At 44.4% G+C, this 17,265-nt stretch overlaps 1 protein-coding gene and 1 non-coding gene across 2 annotated transcripts in view; both read right to left on the bottom strand.

Moving 5' to 3' along the window:
• LOC119161966 (membrane-associated tyrosine- and threonine-specific cdc2-inhibitory kinase-like) overlaps positions 1-9,743 on the bottom strand; it is a 101,873-nt gene extending 92,130 nt beyond the window's left edge. Inside the window, exons 1-2 of the mRNA XM_075879907.1 lie at positions 9,514-9,743; positions 6,035-6,155 (exon numbers count right to left, since the gene is read on the bottom strand). Of these exons, the coding sequence (XP_075736022.1) occupies positions 6,035-6,155; positions 9,514-9,585 (193 nt within the window). The 5' untranslated portion in view covers positions 9,586-9,743. The remainder of the gene's footprint in view (positions 1-6,034; positions 6,156-9,513) is intronic.
• A 4,651-nt stretch (positions 9,744-14,394) lies between these two features.
• TRNAS-CGA (transfer RNA serine (anticodon CGA)) lies at positions 14,395-14,476 on the bottom strand. The gene has a single exon. It is a non-coding gene; the product is annotated as a tRNA-Ser (tRNA).
• Between the last annotated feature and the right edge of the window lie 2,789 nt (positions 14,477-17,265).

Genomic DNA, 17,265 nt, shown 5'->3' with positions numbered 1-17,265 from the left:
TGTTCATGTATGAAGAATAGCACATCTTGCGGGACGCAGTCAAAAGCCTTTTCTAAACCAAGCTAGAGGATCGCAACATGAGAATTGAAAGCATCGCAACTCTCAAGGACACACCGCATTGTGTGTGTGTTCATCAATATTGAGCACCCCCTGATGCCACACGTTTGGTGCTCTCCAACTATTCTGGTGATTATGGACTGCAATCTATGCCTTATTCGGAGGTGTTCAACCATCCTCGAGACATGTCAAAAAAGTCTGCAAGATTCTCAAGGCGGAACTTTGGCGTCAGGTGCGTTTGTTTCATGACTGGCTCCGCGTGGTCCACTACAGTCTTCTTCCACAATGGCAGGCTGCTCAACACCTTCGATGGCTGAGGCAGCAACTGGGCGCACTCACGGAAGTGAGGTGGAAGCAGGTCCTGAACCCACTGCTCAAGGTGGTTGACAAGCAAAGAAGTAAGAACGAAAGCGCATTGTGGTCATACAGGACGCATACATTCCGGCAGAAATCGAGAGATGGCTTCGGAAGGGTCCAAGGTTTGCCGTCCCGCCTCAAATTTCTGCCCATGAACTTGTCGGAATAAACAGGGACTTGTCAGTGAAGGCCAACCAAGACCGGGACAGATGCCTACAAGACGGTATGAACTGTTTATCGAAATGTGCACCGCAGAATCAAGATAGACGTAATTTTAAACGCTTGAATAACATCGTATCATTCTTTAAAAACCACAAATTAACGTTAATGCTAGCCGACAAAGAAGGTTGCTTTGTGGTCATGCCTGAAGGAGCTTACAAAAAAAAGGCTTTAGCGGCTATCAAAAAGAACTTCCGCCCAGTTAAGTTGGGAGCGACTCGCGTTAGGTCTAAGTTCGCTGATTTTTGCAAGAATGCTGGGCTTACAATGTTAGCTAAGGACATAAAGAACAGCAAAGGGAGCAACCTGAACGTTTTTTTCTCGGCCAAGACACACAAACCGGATGTAGCTTTTCGCACTATTGTTAGTGAAGGAGGGTCTTGGCAGATTAACGTTAGCAGATTTCTTCAGAGCAAGCTAAAGATGCTCGTGGTGAATGACCCTCTTCGTACGAAGGGCTCAAGTGATGTGTGCGACTTTTTGCGGTCTCGCGTTACCGCAGGCAACGCCTTTTAAGTGGATGTTGTAGATCAATATTATTGCGTGCCGCATGACAAGCTTCTAGCCTCTGTAAAATTCTGCATAGAAGAGAATGGTGACGTCGATTTTATCAATGACGCGGGTGTTAATGAAGACAATTTTTTATCGCTTTTAGAAATTTATCTCAATGCAACTTTTATTATGTTTGACGAAAAGCCCTTTCTTCAGCGGCAAGGAATCTGCATTGGTTCCTATGTCGCACCGGTCCTTTGCGATATTTTTTTTAGTGGTTGTAGATAGAGACTTGGACAATGCTTTCAAAGGAGGGGAGGTTTTAAAGGTTTTTAGGTACGCTGACCACTTTTTAATTATTTTAGATAAACAGGATAACCTTACATCCCTGAATTTATTTCAAACGTTTTTATGAGACTAGAACGAGGGCTTTCCTTTACTGTTGACTTGCCTCAAGAAGCTTGTCTGCAGTTTTTAGACTTGAGCCTCACGAGAAATGATGAGCATCTTTGCTGGTCATATAATCCTCGTGTTGAGAAGCAGCTGTTGCCGTACGATTCTGCCCACTCAAAGATTGTGAAGAGGGGCGTTGCGTCTCTTTGCTTAGAATCAGCGCTAAAAAGGTCGTGCCCACACAGCATTAAACTTAGTTTCCTTAATCAGGTGAGCCGACTACAGGCTGCTAGGTTCCCTCGATCGTTCATTACGGCCGTTGCTGAATCACTTCTGCAGAAGTTTAAACGTGGAGCACGGGAAGCGATGACTGCTACCCAGCCCTCAAGGATTAGGCCACAAAATGTGCCATATATCAATAAGGTCTCGCACAACGTGAAGAAAGTCGCGGCCAGGCACGGCGTACCGATGGTTTTTTCCGCACCAGAAAAAATTGGAAGACTGTGTCAAAGTGGGTGCGATAGAAGGAAGCACGGCTGTCAGAAGAAACATGAAAGGGCCTCTGTTAAGTGTTCCATGGGGGTTGTGTACTCCATACCCTTATCCTGCGGAAAAGTGAACATTGGCTAAACCGAACGGTGTATTAATGACCGATTAAGGGAACACGCCCAAAAATTAACGAAAAGGGTTGACAAGTATGAGCACCTGGTTGCGCATGTCATCTCGTGTGGTTGTGACGCACGATTTTCTGAAACGAAGATTCTTGGCAGAAGCGCAAGTAAAACTGCACGTGAAGTGTTAGAAGCCTTTTTCATGGAAAAAAATAAAAATCACTGTGTAAGCGCCCCTTCAATTTTGTTGTTACCAAGCGAGCTTCAGTTTATCGCTCTAAGGCTATAACATTGATTAACTGTACGTTTTGATAATGTATGCTGTTGGCCTTTTTTTGGTGTGTGTGCGCACAATGTGTCCTGTATATATTCAAGCCTTCGAGCTATGAATAAATCAGTTGGAAATGAGCGCTGTGTGTTTGACGCATGGATGTGTGCGTGTGTGAGTGTGTGAGTGACCGTGTCAAGTTTTAGCGCTCGAATTAACTTTTCAAAATGCTTTACCAACTAATGTATGCTGTTGGCTTTCTTTTGGTGTGTGTGCGCAAAATGTGTCCTGTATATATTCAAGCCTTCAAGCTATGAATAAATCAGTTGGAAGTGAGCGCTGTGTGTTTGATGCATGGGTGTGTGCATGTGTGAGTGATCGTGTCAAGTTTTCGCGCTCGAAATAACTTTTCGAAATGCTTAACCAACTAGCCCAACAACAAGTTACCTTATAGTACTGACATCAGTTTGAGATTCGTGAAGTATTTTTTTGTTGTGATGTTTAGAAGACTAGGGCTGTCTTTGTGAACAGTGATAAATGTTTTAAATCGACGCGCAGTTGTCGAGAAATGAATGAGCTCCAGGTCGCTGTTACCCCTTTCATTGTTAGAGCACAACACACCAGTCACATGATGTCGCCACGCTGAAAACGCAACTCTGGGTTATTACACACTATTTCTTGAGCTGTACAACGAAGTTAACAAATTGCGTGCGAATATGCATAAACTGCCACATCAGACATGCGTCGAGACGAGCCCTAGGGAATTTGACTTCTACCCTTAAGATTTACGGCCATGATTTCCACCCATATTTAGTCCTACAGACCGAGCCCGTACAAGTGTTATATGCGCTTCTGGGTTTTATATTGCGCACTTTTTACAATCAAATATGAAATTACAGCTCAGCTGTAGCATCATTTAACCTAAGTGAAGCTTTTTTGTGTACGTTTTTTGCGCAAGGAGCGAAAAACAACGATGCCACGCGCTTGCAGCACTTCCATGAAATGTATGCCTCCCCTCACCGACAGCCGCCGGTCGCACACGTCGGCACTTCACTGGCTCTTATGCGAGAACACAGACTCGTCAATTCTTATGCTTACTGAACCAATTTGATAGGATAATGTTTCTGGCGCACTGCATTTGTTTTGGCCAAGCCGTTATGTAGTTGTTCCAAACGACAGAGCAACAGCGGTGCGCTAACACGACTGCGCAGTGCGTTGCGCGAAAAACTTCACAATCAATTGTGTGGGCGTTATCTATCGATTGAGCATAGAAGCGTCCTAAAGCTTGAACAGCTTTGAAAAGAGTGAGAAACGAATAATAAGCTTGGTAGTAACCACCGAGAAAGTCCACCTGCTGTTCGGTCCACTGAGTTGTAAATTTTCACAAAAACATAGCGCTGTTGCCATCATCGCAGTGGCAATCGTTACAGGCAGCGGTTTTTTGTGTTTAAAAATTGTGAAAATTTTATTAGCAGGTGCAGATCCCGTCCATCTCGTGTAAGCGACAAACAGAACTGAAGTTAAACAGTGAGTTCATGAGCTTACTACTAATTTAACGTTAAAGTTTCCACCTGGCCGTGTGGTGCAGTGGTTATTGTGCTCAGTTTGGAATCCGAATGTGGCAGATCGATTCAGCGCTGTCGCAGCGTTTCTTTACAGATGTTTTCTACATTGTTTATACATTTATTTTTATTATTTTTAGTGGCAGCTCCTCATGGTGGTTCTGACGCTGCTTCGCACTCTAGCAGTGCCGACTGGAGCGCGCCATCCACCATCCGCTCCTCCATGCATCATGTGCTACCAACATTTCCAACAGCATAATCCTTCGACAATGGTGGAATCCACCGTTCCTATGGTGCACATTTCTTAAATAGGGTATTCAACGTATTTTATCGACTGGAATGTTGACGCCTCCTGAAATGGAGCCTACTGAAGCCTACTTTTCAAATGCTGCAAGCCTGCATCCCCAACCATGAGCCACAAACAGTCACACTTTGCTCCCATGTCCCCAACGGCTTTGGCCATCGGTGACAGGGCAACCCATTTTCGCGCTCTTGGTGCTCGCGGAATACCGCTCTCCTAACACCTGACACACCCTGTTCGACCAAGAGAGCTAAATAGGCTGCCGTCGGGTTCACTTCGGTGCTGTTACGAAAAGTTTGCTTTAGAAGCCCTTAGTTCTTTCTTGATTCTAGGCAACAGTGTTAATGACTGAAGGCGTTTCATGAATACAACGAGATAGGCATCGTCAGGAAACAGCATGAACAGTGGTTCGCCGACTAACTGGTGTGGCTCGCTTCGACAGATATATGGCTCTGTGGTGGTGGCGATTCGGAAAGAAGAGTGGGCTAGAACCATTCCTTGTTTTTGTCGTAAAAACGTATTGAACGCTAGGGACCGTTGCATGCCGTACAGTTGATATGATAGCGTTAATTTAGTAACGCTGCTCAGCCTGGTGCCTTTCTCTCAGATGCAACCATAAAAATTTTTTTATTTTATTGTACTGCGCAATAAACAAGGTTTGCAAAAGGATTGATACATGAACTCAAAAGACGCAGCCCATATGCCATTTATGAAGACGGACTAAATTTTTGCCATTTATTAGATGTGAAGCAGTGTATGGCGAAGTTATTCTGGTTTACGTGACCATCTTTACTGTTGATAGGCGAGAACTGGCCCAAGCACTGCCAAAACACGCCACAGCTCGTTGAGGCTTGTGTATGTGGCTGGGTAAGACATTGTGGCTTCTCCCTTTTACACTCTCATCAATCAATAATTTGATGGTGCCGGGAAAGGAGATTCTGCAGACCAGCGATGAACCAACATGTTCTATCTTGTTGTGAACGCGCTGGCACCCTCTAGCGCTTTCGGGCTTGCGTAAGACGCTGTTTAAGAGGCTGCGGCTTCTCCCCATTACGCACTCAGCATCCACATGATGTTGTCGGGGATTCTGCAGACACGTGTTGAAGCGACGTGCCTCCGTATAGCGTGGCGATGAACCCACGTAGCATGCTCCAACAAGAGTCCGGAATGTGTAACAGCAACAGAAACTATCAAGTGAACTCGCGTGATTTACTTGAAAGGATCCATTAACATTACACGTGGTGCCCACGATGAACAAAACTGATTCATGCTCTGCTTCCCATGCTAGTCATGCTTCCTTTCATGGCAAATTCTGTAATTTTCACCTTATTAGGGCATTACATTTTGTGGTCGTTCTTTCAAATACCAAATGAAGAGCTTGTGATTTGTACCGAGTGTGTAGGACAGCCAGCTAATACTCCGATTATAATTTTAATGCCCCGAAAATAATCCGTGAAATTGTTTCGAGCTAATTATTGAAAAGTGTATTGTATAAGTGAACGCCGTGACACTGAAAGAAGTTGTCAGAACACTCTCTAAAGAATGTTCGCGACAGGTATCTTCACAGTAACTGACGATTCGACAGTGCCTCATTTATTCTCAAGGCATTTTTGGCTGAAACGGGCCGGGCCGGGCGAGGTACGGGCATGAGTTCAAAACACCGCACCGTGTGGTCTGGAGCATAGCGTTTTCAGGCTGGCCCCGTCCGAAGAAGGAGAATTCTGTCTGCAGTGCTCTAACGACACAAAACCACCAATGAAAGCATGAAGGATACAGGATTCGGAACCACAAAAGCTGACTGCCCGAGCATGTGTAGGTTCAGTTGAACGGTGCTTCCTCCTGTTTCGTGGTAACGGCGGTGGTCGAGGATAGAGTTGACGCTGACCCTGGCGGTTCTGCAGAGAGCAGGTAAAGTTAGATGCGGCAAACTGAGCGATATATATATATATATATATATATATATATATATATATATATATATATATATATATATATATATTTCAGCTTCTGAAATAAAAAACTTGGGGCTGCCTTTGCAGTTGATGATATGTGGATTTTACCAACATAAAACCACCTTAAATTCTGAAAGACGTCGTAGTGGAAGGCTCTGCAAATTTTGACCAACTGGGGTTCTTTAACGTGCACAATATTCTGAGCACATGGGCCAAAAACTTTACCAACTCCATCGGAGGTGTAGCCGCCGCAGCCGGGATTCAACCCTGTGACCTGCGGGCGAGCAGGCAAGTACCTTAACCACAAGATTGCCGCGGCGGGGCGCTTTTGCAGTCACTCTTCAACTACAGGCTGTCAGAGGGCCTAGGCCGTCACAGAGTCAACTCGTCCCGGTTCCACTTCGGATAGACACAACGACTTTATTGGGAGCCCCAGGGCTGCTTTATCCATTTTCCTCAAGACTATTCAATAATGGCCTTGTCTTGTTAAGCTGCTTTGATGAAAATGCCACTTAAACAATGGTGCACGCAACAAGTAGGCTTTTGCGCTACGTGCGTGCAGCATTTAGTAAAAGATTAACGCACCCAAACATTTATCTACCAAAGATGCAACAGATTCAATCGATGTTCCAGGACTTCATTGTTTTTAGCCAAGTTTAGCTCGAGTACCTGCAGGAGTTCTCAGCCCCTGTAGTTAAACGCCGCGAAATGATTTCCCTGGTTACTGGTCACTCGAGTGCAATATTTGGCTTCCTGCCCCTAAACGTTAAATCATTTGCTTAAAAAAATTTCGTCCATACACTCAAACAATCAGGTTCACTTCCACCCAGACTGTTCTTAAAATGTTGCACAGGGAAACTACAGAGATAGCACACTAAAACTGCACGCCAACGTCGCTACAGCCATAAAATATGGGCGTGTCTGTCTCACACTTCAGAGTACAACAACGCAGATGAATTTTACGGAATAAAACAGTGGTGCCGTCAGTGACTGCGATGGTTAGACACTAGATACCGATATATTTAGAGTGACAGAAACCAATACAGATAATTTATATTTTATTTCATCACTAATAAATACTTTTGATGGTTTAGGCGGCAAATCAACAGCATCTTTCCGCTATATTTACAACCGTAAAACGTGCAGAAGCACGCGTTTGCACTCAGCAGAACAATAGCGCTGCGTTCGCTTCACGTATGATGCATTGCTCAAGAACAGCAGCAAGAATGTCAGCTGAAGGCCTAATGACATGTGCCTACGTGTTTGAGAATTACTAATTATGTCATGTGACGCGTCACTGAAATTAATCGTGGAGGCCAGGACTGCCTAGTGCTCGAGGCTGTAAACTTATCTCATGCAGGCGCATGGCAAGATACGTTTTTTAGGGGGGCCGCTCATGACATCAAGTGGGGGAGGTGTTTGGAGGCATGCACCGACAAAACGGCGAGTTTTCGCCGAGAAGCTACAGCGAAAGAAACATTCGCGAAGGAAGGAGTTCGCGGGGCCGTTACGCCTCCCCTGTCTACGCCAGTGATCTCACGTGACGACGAGCGTTCGAAAAACTGGAACTCCCTGCTTTTTTTCTCCTTTCAAAATGGTAGAAAACATGAAGATGACAGTGCTTGACCACAGTTTCACCCAGTCAAAGCATTACCTTAATCAAAACGTATGGAGGGCGATCGGCATCGCTATTGTTCAAAGCATGGCTGGAGGACATCTACGTATGGTTCAAGGACTCTTCGGATAGAAAAATACTGCCAATATAAAAAACATCGCACCCGTGCCAGTAACCACAATAGCTACAGAATTTATTAAAAGTGAGGTCTATTACACATAAAAGGAAAAAGAGTAGGTCAAAACAAATTGATTCTCGTTTTTTTAAAATTTTTTTTCTTAGGGTTTCTAGCATGACGATATGGTTCGTGGTATTATACGGGTGCAAGATCTTACTAAGTGCATTGTGTTGAAGGCAAGCGATTGGTAAGAGGTGCCTGGATGCACAGCGATTAGAATTTAGACTGAACGCACGCGCGCCTGGCTAGGGGCAATAAAAGCGTCGCGTAACAGCCATGGTTAGAAATACGACATGCGTCGCATGTGCTCGGTGCTCTACTATTTGCACCCCGCGCATCAAATCAGGTATACACTTGTTAGCCATCTGCGTATCCATGACTCGGTGCGCGTGGCGCGAATTGTCCCTAACACGGCGCGCGTGGTGCGAACAGTATCGCAGTGTACATATGGCGCATGTGCAATGATTCAACGATGGCTGTTCTGTTCCACTGGCATTGGAGCCAGCCATGCGCTTGTGTGTTCATCCAAACAGTCTTCACTGCAGTACTAGCCAGTGTATCTTTGTCTACGCATTTTGGCATGCAAATAAAGTCAGGCGACGCGCTTCCCTTTTTGGTGAATGTGTGGCAAACTTATCACTAGGAAAGCCTCGTCATATCGATCTCACGGACTGCGTCGACAGGTGAGTGTTATAAGCAGACAACATGAAAGCGCTTCTGTACGAAGTTATAGCCAACGAGCTCTGGCGTGGAAATCCCATAAGCTCAAGCAGCAAAGGACAAGGTAATCTCGCGAGTTGTGAAGATGGCAAACAATACTTGCCGGCGATTGTTTTGAATGAGTGCAAAATTATGCGAGAAAGGCTGCGATATGCCCGGTGCAGGTGAAGTCCTGTGTTCAACCATCCAATAATAGCTCCGTTTTAACAGAGAGTGGATAGAGCAAGCGGAAATGCATTCGCACCCTCAATGTGTTACGAGCCCGCTTCCACAGTGTTCTGTGAAGACGTATAGGTGTCCAAGTTCTCCGTATGGTTGGCGTTCAGTTAATTGTGGCATCGTCCAACGTCATGAGCAAATAGTCACGGCATCGTTCGCATGTGAGTTGAGTATTACCATTAGAAGGATGATTAAAATGCTCGGTGATCCAGAAAAAGTCGCACTCAAAACGCTCGTAGCATCTTGCAACCCGGGAAGTGAATTACACGTTTAAAATCTGTCACAGATATAATATATATTATAAAGATTTCATGACTACACGGCTGAAGTCCTCAGCAGAGGGACGCGTTCTTCGAAGCATTTTATGTAAACAAAGCACGGGAACAATAATTGCCTAATGAGCAACCACGCAAACATGGTGGAGTAATCGAGAAGGTAGCTTGAACTTTGTTATTCGAGTAGACTGGCACCGGCTAACTGGCACAATTCGAAGATAGTTTAGGCAAAGCATTTGAATCTTCGTGATAAGTTTTAGGAAATACGACAACGTTGAGAGAATAACACGGTACCTTTTTTGTGAACATAGGCAAACTGCCATCTAAAGACATATGGTCCGGTCTGGGCGGTGTTCCGTCTCTCATTCTTCCGCGGCGTTGAAATGATTGTGCGGTGCCGGTTACACAACGCAGCACGCTCGCACTAAAGGGCGGCTACAACCGTCGAAAAGCACGGAATCCTTTTCTAAACGCAAATATACGCCCACATGCTCACGCGTTCGAATGAATAAACAGAAGGCAAGCTGAAGCATCAGACACGTGACCTTATCTGTCTGCCAAGGGGGCATTAATATATAATCACAAAAGGCGATATCATGAAAATATCGTGTTCGGTGCGTTAAGACTGGCTCTTGAGCAAAACCGGCGCTCTGAAGCATTGCCGGTAATGTCAAGATTCTAGAGATGCTCCTGAGAACCCTGAAAAAAAAATGTTATCGCCCTTGGTTGGTGGTAGTCTGCAATTGAATAATATTGATTGTAGCTTTAAAAAATTGTGTGAATGAGAGCAGCATTTTTCAAGTACGCTTAAGCTTTCGGTGAGCTTTACCTTATTGTGATTTCAGTGACCCTTGTGTTTGCAATTGCGTGTTCGCTTTTCTGTGTGTCTTTTATTTCTTGTGGTTTGAACGGGCTAGGAACATGAACCACGATTAAGTGCACTACAACAGAATAGAGCTTAGAACGTCTGCAGTACCAAAGTGCAGAAAGAGAAGGTTCAAACCACGTCAAGCCACTTGTGGCGCTACGATCGGTAGCCTTCGTTGTGTTGTCGTTAAGGAGTTTTGCGTGGCTCCGCCTAAAGGTACAGTATTAGAAAGCCCCGGGTTCGTTTTACTACAGCGAGAGCTGTTTTGAGATCAAAACATGTGTCACGCGTGGTGCCGCAGTTGTCCGTCACCATGGCCGTGCGTGTACGTAAAGAGGAATAAAAAACTCAGTAAAAAATGAATACACCAAGGCCACACTTGGGCTCAAACTCGGGTTCACTGCTTTCCAGCCCAGTATTCTACCACAGAGCCACGCAGCTGCTTCGGACTCTTTCGCTAAGTTGCCTTAAGCTAGCTCAACGACGGGAAAGGAATCGCGTTAAATCATTAAGCGTTTTAAACAGCAATGGAACACCCACTGATCACACACTGCGAATAGCGTAACGAGTGGGTCATTCATTACTCAAAACAATTACAATAGTATGTTCTTGATCGCCTATAAACTGTGGCGCATACCCACTTCATTGTCGTCAGTCGCTGCATGAACTATTCCTTGCAAGTGTTTAGCAGGCACCACCCAGCTCAGAAGAATGACAGCATAGTGAATGCCAGCGTACTACACATAAATAAGTTTTAGGAATGCCGTAGTCAGTACCCCGCAAGTGTGCTTGCAACAGTTAACAAATGAGGGTTCAAAAAGGGCACTGAATTATACAGTTTTTCAGAAAATTACCTAGAGAGAAATCTAGTGGTAGTGAGGTGCTTGATGCAAAGGGAATGACGGGTTATGTGAGCTTTCAGCTTGACTCGGATTTTCGTACTTTTCGTAAAATAATAGTTTGTTACTGAAAGAGCACGTAATAAGCTTTTTTTGTCATTGCATAGGAACCTGTTTTATTTAACACAACTTTCTGCGTGAATGTACAAATAAACAAAGCGTAACAAGTACCCCACGGCCACTAAACTTGGCATGTAGACGACAAAGCGAGCGTTCACTCTGCCACTTTATGACGTCTGTTTACATTTTTTCGCTGTTTGTGCCGTCAAGGTAAGTGCACTTTTATGTTATAATATATTACGCATGGATGAGATCCGCATACAAACGTTTTGTATTACAGAAGCTTCATTTAGGCTGTCATATTCGCGAGCCGAGGCTCCACTCAACACAAGGCTCGCAGACACATATACAGTCATTACCAACGCTCAAACGAGGCCCCTTAAATTCGAATAGACGTTTGCGCCACACTTCCCTCTACGTATGTTCGTGAGATACTCTACGCTCTGAAAGGGCGCTGTTTTAGCTTTCGCTGTGACTGTGCTGTGCCTTCTGCGCAGGCCTGCCGGTTTTTTTATACGTGCCAATTCTGACAGCTGTATTGACTCTCTTTTGTTCTTTTTAAAACTAGCTTCAACTTCTGCATATCGCTACAAAAATTATCTTTCAAAGTGTCATTTCTTTCCGTATCTCACTGTCGCAAATATATTGGAGGTAGTACTTCACGTCTTTTCTGACTGGCTTGAAGTGGCACTCTAAATAACTACACCCACTGCCAAACGTTTTCTATCTAACTTATTATTTCACGGAAATTTTTGTACCACTACGTAGCACCTGAAAATACAAATGGCATATGCACTCCCAAGTATAATAAGGCATGTGCATATATGTGCGTTTGGTAATTTAGGAGTTGTCTTTTTAATTATTATTGTGGTAATGTACTCGTGGGCTAAATGATTGATCATTACTTACAATCACGGCATGTGACGGTGCGCATCGGGTCAAGAGACGAACACGAATGTGCTACTCTGTGTTTTTCCCTGTAGGCTCTGCCATGTCCCAAATGTTTCGTTTTTAAATTCCAACAGAATATACGCACTACAGTTCCTGAATTTACTGTCCGTGCAAGATGAACATGTCCTGGACGTCAACTGCTTTTGCAAAACTCACAGGGCCCCTTAAGCATTCACCTAGGGATTGCATTGCGATAGCCATTATGTTATTATATGCGAAGCACCTCTTTTTCTAGCCTATGTAACGCTGTACTTCCATCCGCACCACGCTCCTTTGGCCCATATGGTTTTGGGGAGGCTCCATGTAGGTCACGCCTTCCCTCGCTGTGTGCGCGCATTGACATCACTATGTCACCAGCTTGTGACCGCTCGCCGCGTGTCATCTTTCTCGCTTCAACCTCTTTATGGCTGTCAACAATGGAGGAATCGCTGTTCACATTCGGAGTCAGCGTGCGCTATGCGCGTTAAACGTCGATCTGGAGCAACGACCGGGAACTTCTCCAAGACGCTCCTGCTCCCAGTATGTTGCCGTGCGCGTCGGCGACGTCGCGATCCTTGTGCTGTTACTCCCTCTCAACCTTCCGAATGAATAGGATCCATGCACACTGTAGGAGACACTGAGTAATCGCGGCGAGGCGTGTCGACGCGCTCCTCTTATAGTCGCGGGAGACTTCAACGTTGATATCAGTGAAGAAGGAGGGGAATCGCTCATTGATTACAGGCCTGAGGAGCACTCACTGAAGTGCGTGTCCGCGGAAAGGTAACTACCCACAACTATAGGGGAACGTGCATCAATCTGGTCTTTGCCAACTTCAACATCAAATGTATCCAGGAACCTCTCAGTGTGCACTTCACCAATCACAAGGTCGTGGTAGTCAAGGCGAAGCGCGCGCCAGTTCCGGTCCAGAGCGCATGTCGACTCAGATAAAACCACAAGAACTACGCCAGCCATCACTTCAAATAAATCTTCCAGTGCTCACTGCAGCACCCACGTAAGCGCCGTTCAACCCATGACGCCACCCGTGCGCAACGCAGCTGCTTCGCACCCCGTCAGGGTTCCCTTTGGGAAGATTTCGTTAAATTTTTTCCTTTATTTGACTCATGGATCTTATCTCTTCCACAACATTCTGCGCTGGTCAACGGTGAACTGCACAGATTGCTTCAAGCTTACAGCAAATATTGACCCTGCTTCTAGTAGGGGCTCGTATGTCAAAACGAAGGCCCACACCACTGAAGAAGCTTGCACGTGTCCCCGCTCCGGCAACAGGAACATCTTCGGGGCTCTCTGCGAATTCCTATGTAACACAAAAAGATAACCTTGCTGAGCCAACATCAGCTCACAATTTTCGCTAGTCAATCTAACATTTATTACTCAACTACTACAATGTATAGTTTTAACCTTAGGAAGATTTCCATACAATGACAACACCTCAATTATTAAAAAATTGTAATATTTTTTTTCTTTTACCTTTCTTTACATTTTGCCAAAATATTTCCGTCAAGTCTAAACAAATTGTTTCTTATTCCCCAGCCTAGATAATTTTAAGGTATTGACTTATATTAACCGCCGGCTTCTTGGCTGATTCCTCTTAGTTGATGAGAGCCACGAAAATGAATCAAGCAAGCAAGCATAACCTATGCGCTTGGTAAGATTCCTGTTGCTCAGACCAAACTGAACCTGCTCTAGACAAATGGAGCGAAGTGACAATATACAGGACGGATATCAGCATACACGTCGAACTTCGAAAAGCGCTTAGTGAGTTATACCTACATTACTAAGCTCTACCACTTAGGTAGGTGGATATGGCCTCCACCTCACACCAAGCTGAAACGATGCCATTGAGTCATCTGGCGGCAACTGCAGACGGACATCTTTCTCAGTCTGGTGTAATTGTGGCACATTTTTTTCACGCAATACCCGAGTGGTACTTGTAAGTTTTGCATGTAAACTGGAACAACACACACACTTGTTGTCGAAGTGCTTTGTTACAAAGATCAAGTGGTGGCAGAAGACGTAAGAGTGTTAATATTCGCCCGATTCTTGAACCAGGTTGTTTCCGCGTCTTCCAGATACAAGTGGACGCTACGGAGCTTCTCTTCCGTGTCGCACTGGTTGACAGTGGCCACTTGTAGCAGGTGTCTATCCATGTCTCCACACTCACGCCAGCCCGAGAAGTGGTTACGAGGCAAGCCCTTGAGAACCCTTCATGAAAGTCCTCAGCTAAGGTTGTGAACATTGAAGGACTTTCAATTAAGTTGTTTCCATCCATTCATCACAGTGGCTTGGTTATAGGAAATGATAAAAATAAATTTGTCATGCAGGCCCGGCTCAGGTGTCATACCCCGGAGATCATGGAAACGCACTTACACATGGTAAAATTCAGAAAAAAGTAATACATGCCGTCGGCGGGAGTCGAACCCGCGTGGGGACACCCCAACGGTTTTCGAGACCATTGCCTTAACCACTCGGCCACGAGTGCTTTCTTTCATGGTATTTAATAAAATATTTGCGCAATAAAGACAAAATCAAGCGAACAAAAGTACAATCAACTCTCAAAAATAAGCGCTCAAGCGTTACTCATAAACACTAAATTGGTAACTCAGCATGAGTTCCTCACAAGGAGAGTTCTTCGCGTCGTGTTATACAAACAAAAAGGGGTGAGGTCAAACAGTTCTCTAAGATGGAGTACCAGTCTGGTCTAAAGTCTAGCTCGTCGTAAATGTTTTTTAGGGAGATAGCCATTTGAATGAAGTGTGCGCTTGAAGAGGTGGTGGGCTCTGCATTGCGGTCTTGCATTCGTGTCTTCCACAAGCTGTGCATACCCATGAGGAAAAACATATTATATGGTACTTCATCAAGCGCTGCTGGTAGAAGATAACATATTGTGTGAGAATTAATGACGAAACGTTTTTTTCAGTGCTCGCTGAAGGACATCCCAAAACAGTAAGGCGTGTTTGCAGCTAACAAAGCAATGTTCAATCGTTTCCGGCACATCACATAGACGGCCGTTAACAGATGGAATGAAAATACCCTTCCTTTCTAACTATGTGTTTACCGCCAATGTTTCAGAGTGGAGTTTATAGAAGAATGTATTTGAATTCTGTGGAATGTACATTTTGCGCACTCGCTTCAACACTTCGTGGCCTGGAAGATTGGAGTACAGTGAAGGGTACAATGGAGGTGGGTAGAGTGTACTCAGTAGGTCCTTATACAACACCTTGGGCGATACTGTGTACAGGTATTATACAAAAAAGCTAGCTGTAAGGAACCGAACCGCAAGGTAAACTTCCTGCATGAATCCCCACAAGCATGGGCGTTCGGAGAAGTTCAATGAAAAAATTAAATCTGGTAAGTAATCAACAAGTGTAAGCTGCAAGAAGGAACGGATTACAAGATGGGAATTGTCTCAAAAAAAGAAGAATCGGAAAACCATTTGCCATAGATAAAGGTGTTTTGGTCCTAGCCCACCCTCACTAACTGGCTTGAATATATTATCACGATGCATGGGCTCAGAAGTCGAAGACCATAAGAAAGTAGCGAAAATCCGAAGAAAGCGTTGTATATAGAATCTTGCTCAAAGAATAAGTTGCAATATACAGTAAAGCTTTGTCGCTAAGAAAGAATTTCAAGCTTCAGCTCTCCCAAATATCGAAATTCGATAGGGAGCAAATGTCTGGGCCTGTCGTTAAAGCTTAGGGACGCGTTTCTTTCAGTAATGCGCACTGAATCTATATGCATGCAGTGGTATACCGAGGTATGATGGAGCAGTTCTTGTCCAATTAATCCCTGCAAAGTGGCTCGGTGTGCTATCCCACAAGCCAAACCACAGTCCTAAACTTTTAGAGGCATTTGAACGAGCTCCTGATACTACGCCAAACTTTTCAATAGCATATACCACACTTTCAACACTTGGTTTATCAGTGCAAAAGGATGCGACATCGTCTGCATAAGCCAATACTTTAACCTCACTGCCAAATATACTAAAGCCACGAATGAAACTTGACTGTATTATGCTTAAACACAATGGTTCTAGATAAAGTGCAAATAAAAGAGGTGACATCGGGCATCCCTGTTTTACAGAAGAGTGAATAGAAACTGGCTTGGAGAGTTCACCATAAGCTATCAGACGAGTTGAGCATTTATTATACCATAGTTTAACGCCTTTAAGAACAATTTTGCCAACATTTGCTTGTTCGAGAAGAGAAAAAAGGAAGGACTGACGAACACGATCAAAAGATTTTGCAAGGTCTACCTGTAGCATTGCAAGATGTTTTTGAGAACCATGACAGTATTGAAGCACTGTGCGAGGGACGTGTATATTGGTTTGTATGGATTTACCTCTGATCCCACACGTCTGATGAGACCAAATGAGGATCGACATAGCAAATTGGAACCTATTTGCTAATACTTTTGCGAAAATTTTGTAGTCCACGTTTGACAGGTATATTAGTCTGTTGCCCTCGACGAAGCGTAGTTTTTCCTTGTCAGTTGTTTTCGGTATTAACACAGTGTGACTTTTGCAAAAAGATTGTGGGAGTGTATCCGTGTCATAACTCATCTCAAAAATATTCAGCAATATAGGAGCAAGTGTTTTCTTGAAAGCTTTGTAAAATTCGCCTGAGATGCCATCAGGGTCCGGTGTTTTCTATAAAGGCAAGTTGTTGTTTGCTTGCTGAATTTTCTGTATAGTAATGGGCCCATTAATGACTGCACAATCATTGTCCTTCAAGGAGTTCACAAGAGACACAAAACTAGCCTTAAGGTGAGCGTCAAGATCATCAGAGGGAGAGCTAAGCAAACTGTTATACTACGTTTCGAACGCCAAAGTAATGTCTCCGTTATCTTTTATGAGCACATCGTTGAAGTACAAGTATGGTATAACTTTAGAAATCGCATGTCGTTGCTCATCAAGTAAAGCTTGGCGCGTCGGTTGCGCAGAATTTAAGGTGCGCTGGTTCCAAGATCTAATGCACTCTCAAACAGTTTACACCCATATGGGTGAATTTGTTTTGTCCCATGGGCAACAATTTTTAGGGTGTCTAGGAACAACCTAAACAATAAGATGTTTAGAAACACCCTGAAACCATAGGGTGTATAGAAACGTTACACCCTACAATAGTAGGTGTTTATGAGCACCCTTAAACTATGGGTGTTTGATAAAGCTACACCCATGCGAGTGGGGTGTAACACTGAAAACCCCCTTGAAATGATGGAAGTTATATGGATAAGATTACTTCATCAAATGAAGCGCAATTAACGGGACAACAA

The sequence above is a fragment of the Rhipicephalus microplus genome, chromosome X (assembly GCF_043290135.1).
Source record: "Rhipicephalus microplus isolate Deutch F79 chromosome X, USDA_Rmic, whole genome shotgun sequence".
Lineage (NCBI taxonomy): Eukaryota > Metazoa > Arthropoda > Arachnida > Ixodida > Ixodidae > Rhipicephalus > Rhipicephalus microplus.
The sequence above is the reverse complement of the archived record's forward strand: the minus strand, read 5'-3'. Positions and strand labels throughout refer to the sequence as shown.